Source organism: Sciurus vulgaris, assembly GCF_902686455.1.
Source record: "Sciurus vulgaris genome assembly, chromosome: 8".
In the NCBI taxonomy this organism is placed as follows: Eukaryota; Metazoa; Chordata; class Mammalia; order Rodentia; family Sciuridae; genus Sciurus; species Sciurus vulgaris.
In genome coordinates this window covers 80,601,391-80,624,585 of record NC_136468.1, presented here as the reverse complement: position 1 = coordinate 80,624,585, position 23,195 = coordinate 80,601,391, and the positions used below count along the sequence as shown (strand labels likewise).

The window sequence follows — 23,195 nt, the reverse complement described above, 5'->3', positions numbered from 1 at the left end:
TTTTGTTTTGTTTTTCTTTTTTTAATGGTGGGGGGAAAGGAAAGGTTTGTAGTGGCAGAATATGTTGAACAATTAGCTGAAAAGCTAAGGCATCTAAACAGACAATTTGTGATAGTAAAGGGTTTAGGAATATAAAACGGATTCAAACAACATAAGCAAACTTCATGAATTTACATGCTCTTTTATTTTTAAGTATGTGTATGTGTGTGTGTTGTGTGTATGAAGGTCACACAATCTTGGAGGTTTAATTTAATAGATCATAAAAGGCTTGAAGTAAATACAGAAATCTATTTCCAATCTTACCACTGTGTATTTCTTGATTGTTCTTATATGCTAAGTATTATATGCACATATATATGTATTTATAATGAAGGAATATATATACCATCTTCTTTAGTAACTATTAGACCATATCTCCCCCACCCCTTCCTGGTTTCTGAAAGGTAATAGTCACACTAAATTTTGTGCTTTGTTACCCTCTTGCCATTTTAAAGTAAACTTTCACTACATATTCCCAAACAATATTATGTTGCAAATAAATATAATCCTAATAAAATATAATCACAGTGTAAGTGGTCTTCTGAAACATACTGGACTGATAATACATCTCTAAAAATTACATATGCTACTGAATGTAACATAAAATCACACTAAACAAACCAATAGTCCAATAATCTCAATTGTCTCTGGTTGCAAATTCATGAAGCATTTATCCCATTGAGCATCATGTTTCTGAAAAGATAATGAGATGTAAATGCCTGAATGTTACTCTTTAAGTAACAGAAAGATCATCACAAACAATAACATCTCTCTTTTCTACTTAAGGTTCTTAGAAAATGGATGGAAATTTTTGAGATCTAGAATGAAGGAGAGTACCTTTTGGGGGACTCACATTTGCCTTTCACAGACACCTGGGAAATTATAAATATGGGGTCACTGTAAACCAAACTAACAACTTAAGGTTGCGTGGTCTTGGACATAATATCACACAAGGACCAACTTGTGGTTTCAACTTCTTAATGAGTATATGCCCCTGCTCTGCTCTGAACCAAGCCTGCTGTAGGATGAACCTCTCACCAATGTCGCAGAGATATGGGCCTTCTGGATCCCAGTCTAGTGTTGGGGGGTCAACTTTTAGATTACCCTCCTTGGCAGCACTAGGCTTTGATTTCTATCTCCTGATTTTGTGAGGCCCGGACAACCAGAGCTCAAACTCAAGCAGACAAATGTCCTTAAAGTAAAAGCAACTTCACTGGCTTTTGTCCTTTATTTAACTTCTGGGTTTCTGCATATACTTATATTTTAGTATAAAATTTCATAATGTACAATAGTTTATTATATAGGCATATGTGCGTATTTGTGTACATATGATATATGTGATATCACAGAGCAACTGACATCTTGGCATAATGTCTAGAAGATATTTCTGTTGGTCAAGGTAACTTTTTAAAATCAACTGGCACATGTAAGGAGACAGTGGAGTAAGTTCTTTTAAAGGCAAACATGTTCTGGTTGAGGTTGGATAATCACATGGCATTAAAAACTATAGATGCAATACAAGATATGAGATTTTAAATGCTGCTATCAGACCCGAAGTACCAATGACTCTATATGATAAAAGAAACAAGTCACAGTGATGTATAGGGAGTGATCACACCATCTTTCCTTGAACAGAGGAGTGCACAGTGAAGGAAAAAGCATAATGACAAAAAAAAAAAAAAAAAAAAAGAATTAAGGCTTTCAATGAACAGTGACTTCAAAATAGTGAATTCCACAAGAGAGGCTATTTTCAGACTGCTGACTTTGCTTAGTCTATGCTGCAACTACAAAAATTCTTGTTGACCACATTTACTTTCCTCTTGTCTAGTATCATTAATTACACTAAATAAAGAATCTTACTTTAATGTAATTTCCTTTATCATGCCTTTATTAAAGAATAGAGTATGTATCTATTTATCTTCATATGCCCATCACCAGGTAAAATTGTTTGCATATAAGTACTTAATAAGAGTTGGCTCAGTGGAGCTCAGTGCCCCTCAACTATAATAAGCCCTTTAATTATTGTTACTACTCTTTAAGTCAATTGGATAAAACTCACCTAGTTGTTGGTTGTACTTCTGAGAGGTTTGTGTGATGGGCCTACTCCAATCAGAATAACCAATTGACAAGTAGAAATAGCAAAATGTACACCTTGGGGTGGTACATACTGAGGATCACTAAGAAAGTTCCATTTGAGGATTGTATTTCTACACTTCCAAATCCCTCCTGTTATCACTTCCCAAACCCTGTTGGTTATCCAAACATCCCTAACTGCCCCATTCATAAATAAGATCAAGTTTACTCCATCCCAAATGAAACATAAATAATATTTATTTATAACAATTAATAAATGACTTATTTCCCTTATGGGTTTAAAATGTGTGAAATTCCAAAACATCACTTTGTATGAGGAAGCTAATCAGGGAATCAGTTTTTAAAAGAACCAAATCAAAAAAAAGATCTTACCTCTGCATGAGGAGTAGGGGGCAAAACTGAAGTCTCATTTTCAGTAACGTTTCCAGTTGGTCCGTTGTTTGGTGAACTGGGACCAGACCCTGGAGAACTGCTACTGACTGAGGATTCTGAAAAACATTTTAAAGTATAAATGTATTTATGAGTGACATACCAAGATGAACTTTAGTTACTGTGACATACAGCATGAGGCATGGTTTTACTCTACTCCTAAGTGAAGGGCAGCGATGTTTCACTAAACAAAAGAACTAGGGAAGTTTCTAAAATTTCCATTGCTTCTTCCTCCCTTTGTATTCACTGCAAAAACTACAACATAGTATTCAACAGTTTCTAGAGAAGTAAGGAGATACAGTAAGAATTATAATGAGAGGAAAAAAAAGTAAAGAAAGGAATCTTGTTTGACTTGCTTTTGTGTTATAAAAAATAAACAGTGATAGAGATGATGAGCTTGCACACAGTATAAAAGCAGGTCATCAACACATGGAACTCAGAGCAGTTCATGTTATGTTTGAAAAAACTGCTTAAATGCTAAGCTATAAACTACTCTTCATTGGATATGCTAAAGCTATACCTTATCATACAGCACATGCAAGTTGGAGTTGTATAAAGAAAATGCAGTAGTATGTAAAATCACAACACTGCATTGATGACTTTGTACAACTTAATTCAACCTTCGGTTTGTACAACTTATTTTCCCGAAGATAAAAAGTTGTCTAAATTGAATATGTAAAATGTTAATACCAAAATAACAAGAAATTCCTTTTAACAAAACTTAAGAGAACAATACAGACTATTTATTTAACTAATCTCTTTCTTCTTTAGACATAAAATTCATATGCACCTCAATTTATGAAGACACTAATATACTTAATAAGCATCTGATTAAAAAATAGTAAGTTCCAAGTCCTAGAAATTTAGCTGGAGGCATCATCTTATTAAGCCTTGGAAAATTTCTTAGTAAGCTCTAATCATTTCCTCATCAAAAAAAAATTTAAAAAATTCAATCTTTTTACTTTTCTTTATTTTAAAAAAAATTCAATCTTTTTTACTTTTATTTATTTTCGTGTGGTGCTGAGGGTTGAACCCAGTGCCTCACACATGCTAGTCTAGTGCTGTGCATCAAGCTATAAACCCTAGTCCCTCCTCATCACCTTTTACAATTCATTTATTTCAACAATTTTCATTTGCCTCACCCTTACATTGTATAAACCCAACTCTGCACACATGACCTTGCCTCATACTTTCCAGAGATTGAGGGTTTTGATCTGGTTTCCATGAGCATCTTTCCTTTCTGTCCTCCAGTCTTCTTACCCATTTCAAGGGTAAACTCTTTCTTTTCCTCTCCCTTCTCCAGGGCCAGCACATTGCCCATAATCTCATTCTCTTCCACTGCTTCAGGATTTTGTTTCATCAATGATTTGGCATCTCCAACTCTCCATCTCCGGTGGGACTGTCCTCTACTCAGGCAGCATGCTAATAATTCTTGAGAACCAGTTGCTCTCACAGTGCCCATCTTTTCTCCAAGTCCTAGCAATGTGGCTTGCTATTAACTGCTCTTCTCTCAAATGTCACCAAATATGAAGGCTTTTGATAAATCTGTCCTCATCGTCCTAATCGTTTATACAGAAACAGTCTTTTCTTCCATGTTCATTATTCCATCTCACATTCCTCCTCTTCCACCTATCCCCCAAAATAGTCATTCATCTAAGTTTGTGGCTGTATCCCTTTTCTCTTTCCTTTGTCAGTGTGACTCAATATTGTGACTTTAAATGTCATTTTAGTCTGAACACTCATGAAAATTTTATTCCTTGCCTTTAATGCTTCCTAAGCTTCAGCCTGAATTCCTGTGGGATGCTGGATACTTTCAGTCTCCCATGCCAATGCATTCTAATATTCAGTGTTTCCTGCTTGTCTCCATATCACTACCCTTGGTATCAACCTCACTCTCTTCTTCATCCTAATCAGTTAGTAGGTCCTTTTAATTTGTCCTCCTCTCTGTCTGACTGTAATCATTTTTGTGTAAGTCCTCATTATTTTCTCATAAATTGTGGCAAAAAATCTCTTCTTATTCCTGAGTGGCTATAGTAGTCTCTCAAAATGTCCTTCCAAACTCTTGCCAGAGGATCTTACTGAGACAACTTTCCCCATGTCCGTTAGCTCCAAAAGGGAGCCTACTATCATCTCCTACCATTGCCCTTTCTGCACATTCCATCACATGAAATCACATACTCTCTGTAACTACCACTTTCCCATATCATGCCTTTTAATCCTCCTTTCTCCAACTCACTTCATTGCAGGCCAATCCCACTCATAAACTTAAGGTTTGTCACGTACCATCTGTCACCTAGACAACAGGAGCTCCCAATGTCCAGACAGTATTTTCTTGCCTTCCTTCAAATCAACCAGTTACTTTCAATCTTCTATTATAAATATTCCTCTACTCAGATATGCATTGCCATTGGTGACAGAATTCTGATCCTGCCAGTTACTTACTGTAGCATTTGAACAAGTTATTAGTATTATAAAAATGCTTGAACGCATCTTGCTTACTGCCTTTCTTTTTATACTTTTTGCTTACATTTTGATTAAATTGTTCTTTTTCATCCTTGTCTTTTATCTTGTTTTCTTTTAATAAAGAAAGTACAAATTTAAAAAAAAATCTTATAGCAGTTTCTTTTCCCTAACTTCTCTTTTTTAATTTGTTTTAATTAGTTGTATATGACAGTAAAATGCATTTATACATTTTGATAGATCATACGTAAATGGAGTATAATTTCTCATTTTTCTGATTGTACATGTTGTAGGATCACATCAATCATGCAGTCATATATGTACATGTGGTAATAATGTCTGTTTCACTCTACTATAACTTCTAACTCTTATCTTTCCAGTATTAGTATGGTTTCCCATTAAAGTTTTATTACCATCTCATTTCCATTTCCATATTTTTAAATGTTTTCCCATTTTTAGAACTCTTTTCTGTCTTACTGATTTTAAATTCTATTGCTTATATTATTTTATATGATATTCAAACAACAGTATTTCCTTATGTAGGAATCACTGCACTAAGCATTAGAATTTAAGGCAGCAACTGCTGTATCAAGGGTCTACAGGATCACATTGGATAGGATCTGAAAGGAGATAGCAAGTACTTTCCTAGTAACACTGAGGAAAAATCTTAGAGAAGTTGCAAAATTGAAGAAATGCAGTTCATGAAATGGGGTCATGGAAGAGGGAAGAGGGGCAGAGAAGACCCTGCAGGCACAGGATGTCAGTGCTGAGAATTTTAAAAGAACACGCCCTTGGGGAATCAGAGGGACAGAAAACACTTGAATTTGAAAAAGAAAAATAGCAAGTGGTTTCCACACATCAACCATAATGATGAGAGAGGCGGCATGGGTTTAAGAAGAGCATACACTTAAACCCATGCAATGGGGAAGCGAGTAAAGACACAGAGGAAACAGAATGACAGCAATGGCAATTTAACTGCCATTGCACTATGGTGGTTTCTGATAGATGACTCAAAGTATTTATTATTGAGATCCAAATACAGCTCATCCAAATGTGATGAAAATTGGCAGAGAAATGGGAAGGAGCACAGGTGAAGACAGCTTTGTCTTGGTACTTCAGAGCCTCCAAAGGCATTTAGAGTAAGTGCAGCATGCCAGTTAAAATATCTAGAAAAGCATCCACAAGTGCCGGCTCACAGGCAGAGATGTGTGCTCATAAATGCACAAGTCCTCTTCATATGCACGTTACTTTCTAAAATAATGTATGAAAGGGGGAGTCACTGCCTCACAAAATTCAGAAAATTATCATATTTTAAATATAAAGAAACTCAAATGAAAAAATGATAAGTCAGAGCCCTTATAAATGAGAACTAGTTTAACTATGATTCAGACAAGCTTAAAGCTAGATTCCATGGTAATTTTTAAGAAAGAAAAAATGTGGAGAGAAGTTGTGACCAAGACGAGACTAACAGGAAAACAGGAAAGAATATGGGTATAAATATGAGGACATATATTAAGATTGCAATGCAGTAAAAGATAGCAACGTATACGCTTTTCTCTTTTCAAATTTTTCTGTTAGTGGGAATCTATACTCTCCAATTAAAAGCCACCTATCTCCATTTACCTCAGGCAACTGAAATGTTTATTATTCTTTTACATTCATTAAAACTGGTTCAGTCTTCAACCTCCCTGCCCCACAAAGGATCTCTATTATGAATTTCAAACTTAGATAAGATTGGTACTAATAAGTGATTATACTGAAAATGGTAAACAAATTCTCATAAAACTCTTATTTATTGTTCGTTTTTAAAATATTTTAATCCCTCAAGGAAAATTTTTCCCATTGCAATCACCAGTACTCTTCTTCACATAAGAATGTCAATCTAGAACCGGCTTGGTGATGTACACCTGTAATCCCAGCAGCTCAGGAGGCTGAGGCAGGAGGATCTCAAGTTCAAAGCCAGCCTTAGCAAAAGCAAAGCACGAAGCAACTCAGTTGAGACTCTGTCTCTAAATAAAACACAAATAGGGCTGGGGGTGTGATTCAGTGGTCAAGTGACCCTGAGTTCTATCCCCAGTACCTGCACCCTTCACAAAAGAATGCCAATTACAAGGTTTAATGGGAGATATTTTTTTTTTCTCAAACAGCCTATCATACTTTTAATTTGTACTGGTATTCTGTACTTAAATGTACGTTTCCATTTCCACTTCCACATTCTTTCTGTTACCTCCCTGTACTAGACACAATCATGGCCAAAAGAGAGACAGAAAACAAGTAATGTTTTAAAAACGCACTAAGGATAAGATTTTAGCTAGGTATAGTTACACATACCTATAATCCCTGCTACTCAAGAGGCTAAAGCAAAGAGGATCACAAGTTTGAGGCCAATCTGGGTAACTTAGGGAGACCATGTCTTGAAATAAAATGAAATGAACTGGGGGTGTAGCTCAGTGGTAGAGCACTTGGTTAGCATGCCTGAGGCCCTGGGCTTAATTCCCAGTACCAAAACAAAACAAAACAAAAAATTGACGTTGGAGAACTACTACCAACCGACTACACTGGCAAAAGCACGATTTTCCTTGAGAATAGAGAAAAATGGTTGCAGATCACCACTTCTTTCTTGAGGCAACTAGAGGAAAAGACCAGGCATAGTGCATGGCTCTAAGTAAGTACTCAATAAACAGTAGTCAGTAATATTTTGGCTAGTTTTTTGGTTCTTGAATCCTTAGGTCTTCTCTCATTTCATACCAGGTCCAACTGGGACTAGGGGGTTTGTAAGACATCAGGTTGAATTTCCTAACCTGTTCACCCCACTACTAACCAGGCAGCTAAAAAAATATGAACTCTTCCATTTGAGACTAGTGAAAATGACAGTTTCTTCCCCTTCATAAAAAGCAATATATCCCCCTCCTGCCATAAGTCCCAATTCACTAGTAAACACATAAAGTCATTTATGAGTTCTGTAAATTTGTTGAAAAGTCAAGGTCTTGCTGTTCCACATAGTTTAATTTTCCCAGATGCATTTTGTACAGTCGTGTCTGAGCATGGGGGAAGTGTTCTTCTTGGACCTCCCTCTGCTTATTTCTGATCAGATTTCATTAAAAGTTATAGTCTCCTGGTTGGCATTCCCAAAATGGACTGCCTGTTTTTGAGAAGAATAAGGTGGCTTTGGTATTCCCTGGGCATGCCTTGATTGACACATAACTCTGTTTTTTCATTCATTTCCTGTTTAACACAGTTGGTGAATGCATAGCAAGGTTTACTGAACTATTTGTGAGTTTTCAATAAAATTTCCTTTCAAGAAATATTTCTCCTCACATTGACTCTTAATATGCACCATGCATATTTATTCTAAACTATTTTTAAAAAATTCCTGCTACCAGCATTTGTTAGCGTATGACTGCCCAATCCTCAATTACCTGTCACCTCAAACATTCGCTTCTTGAATGAAGTGACAACATTTCCATCCTTCCGCCTGAGTAAGGGGCTGCTTCTCCTCTCTGCCACTTTCTGTTTTAACCTGGACCGCACCTTCAAGTTGGGCTCAGAGGCTGGGGATTGAGACAAAGAAAATAGATAAAAATTAAAAAATAAAGAGCCATTTGCTCCTGTGTTTAAAAAAAAGAGTCTAACTTTTTCCTTGCTCCCTTCTCATTCTCAAATTTAAAAACCCAAGCATGTAAATAAGGCATTGACTCTAAAATAATTAAACAGACAAATATAGTGATCATTTTTATGAAACATGTGAAATGTTCTTCTACTTATCTAAACATGAACATGCAAAGGGAGGAAAAATCTGTTTTCTACTTAGTTTATCTAGCAGAATTGAGATCGTTCATGGGAAGTTTAATCACTAATCATGTTTGGGTCAGAGTAAGATTTATTATACTTCATTGTAAGGCCTCTTAATTCTCTCAAGGGTGAAACTCAATAACCACAAAAGCAGTAACTTAATGTGATTTTTGAGACTTTGACCTGACTTCTGGTAATAAGAAGACACCTCTGTAGCATATAATTTATGTCTAATTCTGACTCCTGGAATATTTCTTTGTCAGTAGCTTCTAACCTAAAACCCTGGGAAAACATACTCAGTGAAATAACACCAAACCAGCCAGAGTCACTATGAATAAACCTTTCTATGTACTCATTATACCATTGGCTAGAAAGGAAGACTGACCAAGTATTAGAGGTGAAACTTTGGAATTAGATTACCCAAAATACATGCAAATATTATTCATACTTATGCTACTATTTCTTTGGTTACATTATTCTAAATAATGAAGCTGTAGTTATCATTTATTAGTTTTTTTAAAATAATTCAACTTAGAAGAATGGAAACATTGGCTTGGGTCTCTGTATAGAAGTCAATGATGACAGTGATGATAGAAAGGGTAATTCTCATGACAATTAATATTGATATTATGCGTTCTACGTTCCAGTACTTTTTTTATCAATATTAACCTCTTTGACCATAAAAAATCCATATGGCACAGATACTGTTTATATCGTGATAATATTGGTTAAAAAAAATATACAGGGTGAGTAACTTGCCCAAGGTAACAGAGGTAAAAGTGATCTGTACCCAAGAAGGCTGGTCTATTCTTCTAAATACCAAAGATAATGCTCTTCCACCTCTCCTCAAGAATGAACACCATAAAAAATAATTTTCCAAAGCACCACTATCTGTCTGCAGCAGATACAATCTAATAATGTAGCTAGACTTCTTAATAAGTGAAAAAAATTTTAGAACGAATTTGTATTTTTGCTAGACTTACAAAGGATATCAAAAGGGGATCTTACAATCTTTTCCCTTCTTTCACTTTCAGACTTCAAACATCTATACTTATTTTTCTCTTTGTTCTCTTTTCCCTTATCTGCAGCTTTACACTTGTACTGAAAACTCTTACATTTGCTTTCTTGGAACTGGCTAGGTGAAATAAGAACTTGAAATAAAGATTAAGGTGAAATACAAAAAGGTCAGCAAGTTAAGTATTTTTTAGTGTGTGTGTGTGTGTGTGTGTGTGTGTGTGTGTGTTGCATACCTGATTTTATGCCTGAAAATATTGAAAAGGTAAAATGTTAGGGGCCTGAAAAATATTGTAAAAGTAGAAAATACAGAGGTGGGGCTGAGAACAAAAATCTCAGTGTCAAAGAGAACTGAAATATGTCTCTTGTACTCAGAGTGATAGAGAGTAAAAATGTCACAGTTCCTTCCAGAATTTCTGGGACTGAAAGCCCACTTTACCTCAGTGCACAAGGCTAAATCTTAATTACTAACACCCAACTTACCCAGCTGTAAAGTAAGAAATGGAACTGAACTGTACTCATTTACTTATTTTTGTTTCCCTGTACACATTTAAAATTCATGTAAAATATCAATCTTGCCTCTGAAAAGCTAGAAGTAAAAAAGAGATTCATCTGAATCTTAGAAGAAGAATGGGGATCTGGGAGTCTCTAGGTGCTAACTATATTGGCATCCTCTGCGGCTTTGCTTGTTACCTTAGGAGTCAAATCACAGACTCTCAGACTTAGACATAGACAGAAATTCATGATGAAACCTAATGGATTAAATACTACAAACTGGTGGTCCAGAGTCAGTTGATTAATCAATTCAAAAGGCAGTGGGTAGAGTAGAAAAGGCAGTGCGTTTTCAGGGAGAAGATCTGGGGTTGACTACAGCATCCCTTCTTAGGTAGGGGATTTTCAGTGAGACTGTAGTACTTTCTGAGCCTGATTCTTTATCTGTGAAATAAAGACTAACACCTTCCCCACTTCACAAAACATGGTCAGCCAATCATAACCCAAGAACAACTAAGATCTAGCTGACTGTAAATGAATAAATGTGAAATTTATTTTATTAGCAGTATTGGTGTTGGTTACCCAGCTAGAAATGGCTGAGCCAGGACTGAATCCCAGACCTCCTGATTCTCAGTCCTGTCTTCCTTTTCCTAACACACCACACCAGCTGGGAACAGTGTCTGCCGTCAAGACACAAAGCTGATGACAGCTTGGTAAAACAGCAAATACCATTTAAACATTCTTCATAAAGTCAATAATTTCACAAGCCCTTCAAAAGAAATGATTTTTAAGTTTGGTAGATAGATTTTACTCCCATGTCTATTTGAGGAAGGGCTGAACATAGAGATCTTAAGAAAGTAAACTCCGGAATAGGAGTAAGGACTGTGTTCTAGTCTTGCATCTACCATCTAATAAAAATCACTGACCTTGAGAAATTCATAGTCTCATTGAACATCAGCTCATTCATCCCAATCAGCTAAGATGACAGTAATGCAGTGCTGGAGTTGAAGAGACGTGCATGTCAACAACTACTCCACACATTAGCTAGCTGGCTTTGAATAAATTACTTGACATCTTTAAATCCCCACTTCTCATGTTATAATGGGGATAGTTGTATCTGGATTTCCCTTCCTTCTCCATGCCCATGGTGGCTGGCTCCTGCAGGTACTCCATTCTACTCCTTTGCTGGAGTGGTTGGATTTCTTCCGAGCTCAACCTACTGGCAGAATAGGTTGGTGGCAAAACAATTAAAGAGGAAGGAGAGAAGAGAGTATCCTGCACTCTGTCAGGTATGGTGCTCATCAATGGCCATAGCTTCTAGTCTTTCTGACTCCACCTCCCTCTGGAGGCCCCTGATTCATGGCTCTAACTCTCTGACACTCAAGAACAATTTACTCCTCTTATTCCTTTAGTTCTGGGAATAGAAGTGGCTTCCTGCTGCAGCTATTTTCTGGTTCCTCCACATCCTTAAGTAGTTCCTTTAATCCTGCTCACTTCATTTTAAGTAGTCCTCCATTAAATTCTATAACCCATGCCATATAGGCCTGTTCTTACCAGGGCCCTGATTAATACAGTACAATGGAGCTAGCAGTCAGAGTAGAATCAAAATGTCCAGTATAGGATAGGTTACTGGGTCTCAGCTAGGCAAGAACTTGCCCCTAGGGGCTATCTGGCAATGTTAGAGGAGACATTTTTGGTCATCAGTATTGGGGAGCTGCCAAATACCCTAAAATGTATAGAATCATCTCTGCAACAAAGAATTATCTGGACCCAAACATCAATAGTGCCAAGTCTAAGAAACCCTGGGGTGAGCAATCAGTCAGCGGCAGTTGTTAATAACTCTGCTACTCTGGGATGATTAAAGGAGATAATAACATCTGTCAGAGATACTCAGAGTACCCAAAAGAGGGTAAGGAAAAATGATTAGAAACTGGGGAGTGCTATATATAGCTTGAAAATACTAAGTATTTCCATAAATTTTACTCTTGGAAATAGATATAAAAATGTTTTTAATACTTCTACTACTTCTACTTTAAACCTTTTATTGACAGTTAATAAGTGTGCATCTTTATGGCACATAGTATGATGTTTTGCTACCTTTATACACTGTGAATTGATCAATTCAGGATACGTAAGTAATCCTTGTCTAAAAAATTTATAATTTCTTTGTGATGAGAACATTCAAAATCCTCTCTGCTAGTTACTGTCTTACACAGTACAATATTGTTAACCACAATCACACTCTGTGTAATAGAACACCAACACATACTCCTCTTACCTGGCTGGGACTTTGTGTCCGTTCAGTAACCCCCTTCTTCCTCATGCCCTCCTTCCTCAGCCTCTGGTAACCACTATGTTGTTGTCTAGTTCTATGAGTTCAGATATTTCAGACTCCATATATAAGTGAAAATCATGTGAATACCATTAATATTTCTATTTTAATATTTCTAGTCACCATCTCTATTGGTAGGTGGAGACAGGAAAAAGTCATAATTTTCAACTGTAGATGGGATAATATATGAGGCATTGTGATTTTTTCATCTTCATAAATGGAAGGTATGACTTTCTAAAAACTAGGACTCATTTACGGTGTAAGTGCAATCTAAACCTGTTTTTGCAAAATATTTAATACATGCCTTCTGTAAGGAAGAGGCCCTTCTCCAATGGTTTGAGGAAAAGTTTCTGCCTGGATTTCAATACTGGTTTTGAGACACCAGGGCTATCTCAGGGGTGAGAGTGAATAATGGGATGATAGCTAGTCATACCACATAGTCCTTGCAATGCTCTATAAACTCATGCCTAAAAGTTTCAGAAGCCCATACACCAAAGCTCAGCATGATAAGTACCCAAGCAATAGAATTAATGACTTAGTGTGCTGACTCAGTTTGGAGTTAGTTCTATTTTTTAATGCTCTGGTCTCCCCAGAGGCTAAAGACTTCCATGCCAGCAACTTATTAAAGGGGATGCAAACCCTTGGAGTCCAGAAAGAGATCACTAGCTAGGGAGAAGTTATGTTTGTATGTGAATGCATTTTAAGGCTACTTGCACTAATTGTCTTTCTATTTTTACCCCACCCATAACCCTCTATATCTCAATTAATCACAGAAACAGAACACTTTTTAGTTTGCATGTCCAATTGAATGCCTTTGTCTGATGAAATGATAAACTTGTATAAAGATATTATGCCTGAGACCCTGGGTTTGTGAAAAAAAAAAAAATGATCAAGTGAAAACAATCAGTATTAAAATAGAAAACCTAAAACTTTTTTCATCTCAAAAGAAAAAAACTGAACAAAAGGCAACAAAATATTTCAAGAATGTTGCATGAGCTAAAGGTATTTCAAATCTTTGTTCTCATACTGAACTGTATGGTGCAGAACAAACTTAGGGTATGAGAACAAAAATTGGGAAATGGATAGTGAGTTAGCCAATAGACACACAGGCTAAAAAATCAGGATTCCAAGACACAGTACATGACAAAGCCCAGACTTGTCACTTCACTAGGAGATTGTGTGTGTGACAGTATACATGAGAGTAGGGTGTCATGACTTGTACCTGTAAACACACATACAGACACACAAACACCCTTTTGTAGAAGTAAGTATGCAGGCCTCTGATACAATCACATCAGAGTCCAATTCTTATGGTAATTCTTTTATCGTCTAACAGTAATGCTGGGTGAATTGATTAATTTATGAAATATTTTATCATCTATATAAGAAGACTGACATTGCTTATCATACATCTTGGTGAAGGATTAAAGAGGTAGATAAAGTTTAGCTCAACTGACTCACACAAAAAAAGTTGACAATAGATTGATGTTGAATAAATGCATGCAGTTCTCATATAAGACAGAGGAACCTAAATTAAAATAAAATAATTAAAATAAAAAATAACTGGAGGGCTAGATGGCTATGATTGGAAGACTCCTGAGCCTAGTGCAATGTTATCTTTAAAAACAATGAAATAGCAATAATCCTTTTCTGAACTTTTACTTGGTATATTTAAAACACTTTTTATTATTAATTGATTTTACATATTTCCCTTACTTTTTGAATTCACCTATTTATAAATTCTACTCTATTAATTCTTTGTCTTAAATATATCACAACACATTAATGTACTATCTGGACATTATTTCTGTTCACTTTTAATCCTAGGTTATGACTATTCTTGACATCAATAATTTAGACAAAAATGTTGATACTACATATCATAATATGTGGAAAATCTCCATTCTCATTGGAAATAATCATAAGAGAAAGAAGAAGAACTTGTCACTGAGATAATATTATTACTTATGTTAATACTATTTAAAACATAAAATTTCATATTAAGAAAGATGATCATTAATCAAGATTAAGCCCTAGATTAATGTTTCTTTACACTAAAGAATGTTTACAATATTCAACAATTTCACCTTCTATGAGCAATTAGTTCTAAAGGGTGCTGAATGGAGGTCCAGCCTCCACTGTCAGTCTCAGATCCCTTTAGTGGCATCGTTTATTCTTTCTGAATGTATTGGAATCTGTCATCTTATCCGCATGGGCTCTTTCTCTCCAGGGTTTCTCCTACTGTCTCCCACTCAAAGGGCTGCCTTAAAGCTGACATTTCAAACATTCTATCACTTGGAACCAAATGTGAAATATATCACTCTCTGTCCCTTATAATGATTGGGCCTCCTGGAATAGGTTCTGTCCCAGTCTCTCCTCTCACTAAGCTAGACATGCAGGAATCCATGTCCCACATGAGCTGCTGAATTGAATACCCATTATAATTAGGAAAGACACTTTGGGGATACAGTAAGTCCTCTAATCTAGTTGATCAAAAGACATAGGTTATTCTAATGACAAGTTACATAATTAGATAAATGCTGTGTATTTTTAAAAGTAGAATTCAGTATAATGCAATAAATGTATCACAACTTATGCCTTTTTCTGGCTTGGGTTATATGAATCTTTAATGTTGTGTGTCAGATTTGATATATTTTAATATTAAGGAGCAAAATTTCTAATCTATTTTTAATTATAACCATTTAACAATATGAAATTCATAAATAAAAGTCTTAAAATCACTTTGGGGAAATTTTGGCTTCTAATAACTAGTCATATTTATAGTAATAAATGAATGCAATTTACCAAAGAATTCTTCTATTGAAAAATACTACTGCAAACATCTTTCCATTTTCTTACTGCAAGCACACAAATTTTTATTTGGTAAAAATCTAAAAACAAAAAACACCGTTATCCTTTTTCAAAAATGATTTTGGTAAACGTTACTCCTATTACACAATTTATAGTGAAATCTCCTGCAAAGTGTTTCTTTTGTAATGATGTTTATTATTTTTTTCTGATTATCTATGCCATATATGATTGAGATGCTTAAGAATGGGACAACTGAGGACAACTTTCCAGAATATTTCCTTTGTGTTTTATTATAAAGGAAATTGAAAATGTGGTAATATGTCTCTTCCCACACAAGTATGTATTCTTAAAATAATACATGGATATACTCCACCTTGTTTGTGCACGGTTACATATAAATCTATTTTATAAGCATGTGATAATGGCAGGTATTTAGTCGGCCTACACTGTTTTACTTTGAAAGACAGCACAGTGACACACATCATTGTGAATTTCTGTGGTCATTTGTAAATATTTCCTTCCAAGAGTATAAAAATGAATTTAATTCTTAGGTTACTCACATATCAGAACAACAATGCTGAACAATGACATCCTCCTAATGACTAGAAAAAAATATACCAACAGGCACACATGGGAAAGAGTGTTCCCAAGTTATTGGAAACAACTCAGAACAGCAAGGGAAGCTAGAGTGGGGACCTGGGTAAGGGAGCATGACCCCAAGAGGACTGCCAGCTCCAGGTGGGCGCTTCCCTGTACCACCCAGGATACCAGAACAAGGATCTCTGGAACTCAAAGTCATGACAGGACACTCAGATGCTTCAACCTAACAGCAGTGTTATCTGCTGAACAGTTTCCTGGTGCTCAGTTGGCTCTTGGTAAAACCATTTAGTGAGTGAATGAATCAATGCACACAGTTCTAGTCAGTATTGCCTTTTTAAAAAGCTGAGACAAGGAGTGAATAACAAATTTCTTCAAATTTTTTGGACATTCTGAATATAATTTATCATTTTTAACAGATAAAGATACTTTAATCAAGCAATGTGATTCTGGACAGAAATTGTAAGATGTAAAATATTTGTTTTTATAGTTAAAATGTTCTGTTGACTTGATTTTATTGTTTAATTAAATTCAAAAACAGCTATGGAATAATAATATTGAGAAACAAGGCTTCAAGTTTCATAAAGAATCAAAGCATATTTAGTTATAGTCCATTGTTTTTCCTAAATCAATGCAATGCCTATTATACAGCATAAACCCATTAGCTATTTACAGAAAGGAGGAGTCAAAGGATGGGGAAAAGGGTGTGTGAAATTCTGAGTCCACTGCCTCAAAGATAAGGTGGAGAGCTTTGCTGCTAATGCCTAGCAAGAGTGAACATCAGCCTATCCATGATCAATGCCTCGTTTATAAGCAGAGTGTTGTGGCTGTAAGGCAGAGTTTCATTTGCTTTAAAGGCAGATGCTCCAGGCATGAGTGAGATGCTGATAGATAACCGTGGGAGGGAAGTACAACCCTATGCAGAGGGAACAACCATATCCCACATCCTAGGGAGGATGTCCACAATTTTGACAAATGAGGACTAGATATGGTGCTGGGGAAAGGAATACCAAATGGAAAACGAAAAATCGAAAATGGAAATATATACTTAATATATGCCTTTAAATTCCCTATTTTTGACTCTTTTCTCTCAGTATATAGACATGCTTAAACTTTTCACATTCAAATACAGATCTTATTTTCTATTTCCTGCATTTTAACTTTAATTCACAGTCAAGCTTTATTTTTTAAGTAGCTTTACGCTTGCCACCATTACTTCTTTAACCTCAAGACACTGCAATGTGTTTTGAATCCTCATTGCATCACTGAAATTACTCTACTACAGACAGTGCTCAGACAGTGAACATCAATGGATTTTTGTCTATTCTCAGTACCTAACAACTACATAGGTTCATGGTGGCTGTCAATAAAATGTTCATAAAAGAATGAATGCATGCTTATAAATGTATCCAAGCATGAAAGGAAACATACATCGAAAGACTGAATTTCAAATGTTGAGAAGAGAAGTAGCTGAACTTCTTCTTCTTTAATGTCTAAGAATTTCTTGATGCTGAATGTTATGGCAAGAGGTCTTATAGATCAGATGTGGAGGAAGGAATTTCATTTTTCTGGCAAGCATCACACATACCATGCTTTGGAGTCAAGGAAATCCATATCCCACACAGCTTTAAATGCCTTCATATGCTAATTCTTTTATGCTTTAATTTTTCAAATACAAAGTTAATTTTTAAAATTTTCCCTTATAACACACACACTATTTTAAATAAAATGTTAGAAAAAAACATTCCTCTTTGTGGATGTAAACTCCTATTTTAGTCCATATATTTATTTCTACATGAGAAAGTTATTGAGTGACTATTATGAACTCTTTGAAGATGCTGGGGATACAATACCAAATAAGCTATATTATCCTCAAGGTTTCTCAAGCAAGTAGAGAATTTTACTTTTAATATAGAAATACATGTACAGAAATATGGCCAGGAATATTTGGGCATATATACTTGTCATAAAGAACATAATGAATGTTGGAGATGAAGATACCAAGTAAAGCTTATCAGATGCATAGCATGTGTCAGCTGAGCATTTAGAAATGACTGTGAATTATCCAAGGAAACCCATTAGCAAGAGCAAGGAACATTTGGAAAATCGGGTGTTAATAGATTGTGTGAGTGCAAAACAGAAATATTTGTTCATGAACTTCCAGTTTAGTAGTCCTAGGGCCTCTATAAGGTAGATGGAGAGGCAAGAGAGAAGGTTAGCAAGGTGGGAGAGAGGTTGTGCTTGCCATGGAAGAGCTTCAGTCTTGTATGTTACAGAACAGACAGTAAATGGATTTTCAATAAGAGAGTAGGAAGACTAGATTTAAATTTTAAAAGAGAAAGGGCTTAGTGGACAAATGAATATGAAACCAGAGAAAGGTCAATAACTGGGGATTGAATGGGGATTAAAATAAATAGGAATGAATTAAAACAGGTCTGATGAGAAAGAGGAGGCTTCAGTGCAAGCAATAATAGAGCTAATATCTGATAAGATGGAAGAGAAGTAGGAACCCCATGTGGCTTCCATGTTTCTAGAGCAGGTCACCATGTAGAAGTCTCTCTAGGGAATCACATTGTTCAGCTTAGTTCAGGTGGCTTTCCAGTCAATCTTTTCATATTCATGTATTTTTAATAATCCACTTCTTGATACTTAGAATGCTCACTCTGCTTGACTCTTCAAAACCCCTCCCATATTAGGTGCCCTGCATCAGCAGTACCAGTGATGAAAGAACAGCACTGACTTCCCACTAATAGCTGTCTGTCCTCTGCCCAGATGCCACCTCATCTCTTGCTCTTTTCCTGTTTTGAAAACTTCTAAGTGATTAGGGCATTTATTATTATTTATTTTCCTTTGTAAGTTTTGACTTTATAAGATTTGTGGTTTGGGAATATTCTTAGTAATTCAGTTCTGCCCGAATGGAATCTATAGCATTATTATATGATAAATCATGACTTTTCCTTTTAGTGTGTATTTATAAGGAAACACTGTCATCTCTTTCATACTACATAAAAGCAAAACTTCACCTCTGGATTTATTCGAGTCTCCCAGAACCCTTTACTAGAGACTTTTTGTCAAACATCTTCTATGTAGTCTACTTTCTCTAGATGATTATTGGGATGAAGAAACTTCAAAAGTATTTCAAATAAAATGGTAAACAGGTAGTATGTCCAAGTATGCTGTAGAAAATGTCATCATAATGAAAACTCTAAGCTGTTGGGGTAGGAAGAATATTTCACTCCAAAGATGTCCATGTTCTACTTCTGATAACTTGTGAAACAACTGTTTCCCTGCCCCTGCATCACAGACACTAAAGTCCCTCATATAAAATGACATAATATTTGAATGTAACCTATGTATATCCTTCCATACACTTTAAATCATCTTTAGATTACTTATAATAACAGATACAATGTAAATGTGATATAAATACTTGTTATACTGTATACTGTTTAGGAAATAATGTAAATAATATATAAATATAAGTAATACATAATGTAAATAATAATGCAAATGCTATGTTATATAATAAATAATATATAATGTAATAAATAATGCAAATGCAATGTAAATACTTGTGTAATGTTTAGGGAATGATGACAAAGGGAATAAAAGTCATATTCATTTAGTAAAGGCATTTCAAAAAAATATGTTTGATCCACAGTCAGTTGAATTTGCAAATGTAGAAACTGAGGAAACAGACAGCTGACTATATGTCACATTACATGCTCCAAGGGGAATTAAAAATGGATTTAAAGTTGCTAATCAGCTGATTTAAGGAGATTAAACTGTATTAAACAAGTGGGCCCAATGGCAATCACAAGGGTCCTTTTAAAATATAAAAGAGAGAAGCAGTGATGCAGTTTGAGGAAACCTAGACTGGTTATTATTGGCACTGAAAATGGAAAGCATCCACAGCCAGAGAATGCAGCAGCTACCAGAAGATGGGAAAGGCAGGGAAATGGATTTGCCCCTGAGATTCCAGAGAGGTGTACAGCACAGTTGACACCCTGACATTAGCCCAGTGAGACCCATTTTGGACTTCAAACTTCTAGAATGGAAGGTAATGAATATGTGTTGCTTTATCTATGTTTGTGGTAATTTGTTAAAGCAGCCAAAGGGAAGCAATAGAGACGACTAACGAATTCCAAAACGGGCACTGTTTTGGAAATCTGAAGATTCTGAAATACTGGTTTTGAATAGACTCAGTTTTACGGTGTTGTTTTATATCTTGTTTTTAAGATAATAAAGTAGAATATCAAAGAGAACTATTAATAATATATGTTCATGACCAAAAGTATAGGGATAATAATTTTAAATTAATCATATCACTATCACATTTAATTTCCTACAAAGGTAAAGATTTTAATATATTTATTTGCAAAAAATTAAAAAAATTAAAAAGGCAAAAAGTCTAATTTTTTCTTTTAAATCTTTCTGTGAAAGTTTCATAAGAGTATAAGTTAAGAATAATTTATTTTAACTTTAAAAAATCTGAGAATACTTTGCACATAATTAAATAACCATGATAAGCAAACAATTTTCAAGTCTCCAAGTCTTGAGTGGGAACATTTTCCTTTTTTTTTTGCAGATTCCAATTGAGGTATTAAATTATTAAGCCAAATACTCTATGATAAAGACTATTTTTCAGAACAATTTCCCTGTTTAGTTCAATGTAAATAAAAGAGGAGGGGAACCAATTTAAACCTCTAATTAGTTTCAAATTATAGTTAATTAAAATATTTCTGCTTTTATATAAGATCTTTATGGTATGAGATACAATCCCAGTCTCCTACAACTTAATCAGCTAAATATAAAATGTAACCTTCCATCTGGTAAATCAATTTAACAGACATAATTGTGCCCCACCATAACTCAATAAGACACTGAGGAAAACCATTGAAATGCGATTTCCTTTTCTTTAGAAGAGAATTATGTACAATTTCAGCATGCTTTGCTTTCTAAAAGTTAAAGTCAACAGGGAGGTATCACTCTCCTTCACATGAGTTTCCCATGAGAAAATCAACAGCGAAGTATAAAGCTTGTGCTGTTATTCATGAAACACTCCATAATGCTAACTTGGCTTTAACCAGAACATATTATTTGGCAGCTAAAACCTTTAATTAGAGTTGTGGTTTGAACAGATTTTCACTGAATTTATGTTCTGTAGGGGCTCAAAGAACAACATTGTTTTTCTAACCAGTTTATTCTATTTCAGGTGGTTTAAATGTACTTGAGCTAGTGGTGGAAAAAAAATGAGAATGTTGTTCTGATTCTTATTTTGTTGGCTTTAATTATGATTCACCATTTCTTAACAAGTACTAAACATCAGACAAGAGGAGGAGAATGTGACACTCCTTTCAACAAATATTTCCTGAGTACTTGCTCTGTGCAAGGATTATAGTAGGGGTTATGGGAGGGGAAAAAATATCAGCAGAGACAATTCCTCCTTAAAGGAGAAAAAGCAGGTGGGGAAATGTGTTGGCCTGATGATAGACTGGACAAGAAAGTCCTTGAATCCTAAAGTCAAGGCTGCATGACTGGCATTAGCAGAATGAGGAAATCAGGAGAAGAAAGTCCTGAGGTGGAAGATGGAGGTTAACTGCTATGCCTGTTTAGGACATCTTAGAAACACTAGCCTGCAGTCTGCAAAAGGGTTGACAGGTAGAGATGTGGATTTAGACCCCCAAAAATAACGGAAAAAAGGAAGATTGTCCTGATCAGTGTTCAGACAACAGGTGACAAACCTGAGTTAGGCCTTACCATTAGAAATACTGACAGATCACAGTGGATAAGAACTAACATCATTAGATGGTGATGATGAGTAATATGGCAAAAATCCAGCAATGGAAGAAGGTATGATTGAACTTTAAGATCACATGTTGCATGGCTTGCAGATGTGATGAATGCTTTAATGAAAAATCGAGGGGGAAAAAACAGATGAATGGAAGCACAGTAAAGAAAACTAAAATTCCAAAGAACATGGGGTGGTCAGTTGGTCAAAAGCCACAGAGATGAGAAAGGAAGGAAGGAACAAAGGAATGAAGGAAAAGGAAGCCTGAGAAAAATCAACTGATGAAGATTTGGAAATCCCTGGTGTCCTTCGAGAATACTGACTTAGAAGAGACAAAAGAGCTGTATTAGATGATACAGATTTCTACAACATCATAACCTAGTGCAGGAATCATTTTGGAATGGATGCTGAGTAAACCTTATTCTGGACCCAATCATATTATAGGTGATGATAAAAATAGGATCAGAGTTTGACAACTAAAGAAAAAAAAAAAGAACTATAGCAACAACCTAGAGTGGTCAATTTAAATAAGTTTTTTTTTTTTTTTTTTAATTCACTTTTCAGGAGAGGGGTGGGTTTTAAGGGTTTGGAAGCAATATTAAAGGAGCCTGTTAATTGGAAAACCCAGAAGATTCTGTATTAAGGGGATAATTGCGCAAAGTCTATTAGAAACAGACCGTGAGTAACTTGAAAGCAAAGGTTGTCTCTTAATCAGCACTGTGTGCTCAGAGTGACCACAATGTCTGGCCCAGAGTAAGTGCTGAAGAAAAGTTGGTTTGCATTTCCTTTCTCTCCAGTCTCATTTAGCATGGCTGAATGGGGCCACTGTGAAAACTATCTCTTTCTTTGCAATAGCTTGTATTAGAAGATTGGTAATGAAACTCTGGGAAGAGTGACAAAAGTAAACGACTGATCTTAATACTTTCAGTCCCTTCCAATCTATCATTCTGTGAAGCAGCAGAAAGGCAAAATATACTCAGTGTCAGAGGAAGATGTCTCATTGGTAACATCTAGACCCCTGAGCTGCCATTCAATTTTTCCCTTTATTTTCCTTCTAGTTCTAAGTTAAACATATATAACGTCTTAGATTATGCCTTTTAATATAATTTCTACAAATATGGTTCAAAAATACTTTTGTAGTGAGTCTAAAGTTTTATCTTTTAACATTCACAATTTTTAAAAACTCAAAGGGTGACTGTACAAATAACCTTCCTGATTTTTGCCTTTTACACTCCCCTTTTAGAATCTGTACCTTAAGAGATGAGACCAAGAGTCACCATGTTTCCTTATGTAGCAGCGTCTCCATTCCTGCCTCTGTATTTTTCCTGTGTCCCCATGTCTTGC

General features: G+C 35.5%; 1 protein-coding gene across 26 annotated transcripts in view; it reads right to left on the bottom strand.

Annotated features, from left to right (window-relative positions):
- The window catches only part of HDAC9 (histone deacetylase 9), a 926,898-nt gene that overhangs the window by 370,399 nt on the left and 533,304 nt on the right, over nucleotides 1–23,195 (bottom strand). For 18 of the 26 annotated variants that reach the window (XM_079152285.1, XM_079152284.1, XM_079152283.1 and 15 more), the window contains 2 exons: nucleotides 8,442–8,573; nucleotides 2,506–2,621 (listed from right to left, as the gene is read on the bottom strand). In XM_079152285.1, the coding sequence (XP_079008411.1) occupies nucleotides 2,506–2,621; nucleotides 8,442–8,573 (248 nt within the window). The remainder of the gene's footprint in view (nucleotides 1–2,505; nucleotides 2,622–8,441; nucleotides 8,574–23,195) is intronic. The other 8 variants (XM_079152304.1, XM_079152305.1, XM_079152306.1 and 5 more) reach the window with 1 other exon arrangement.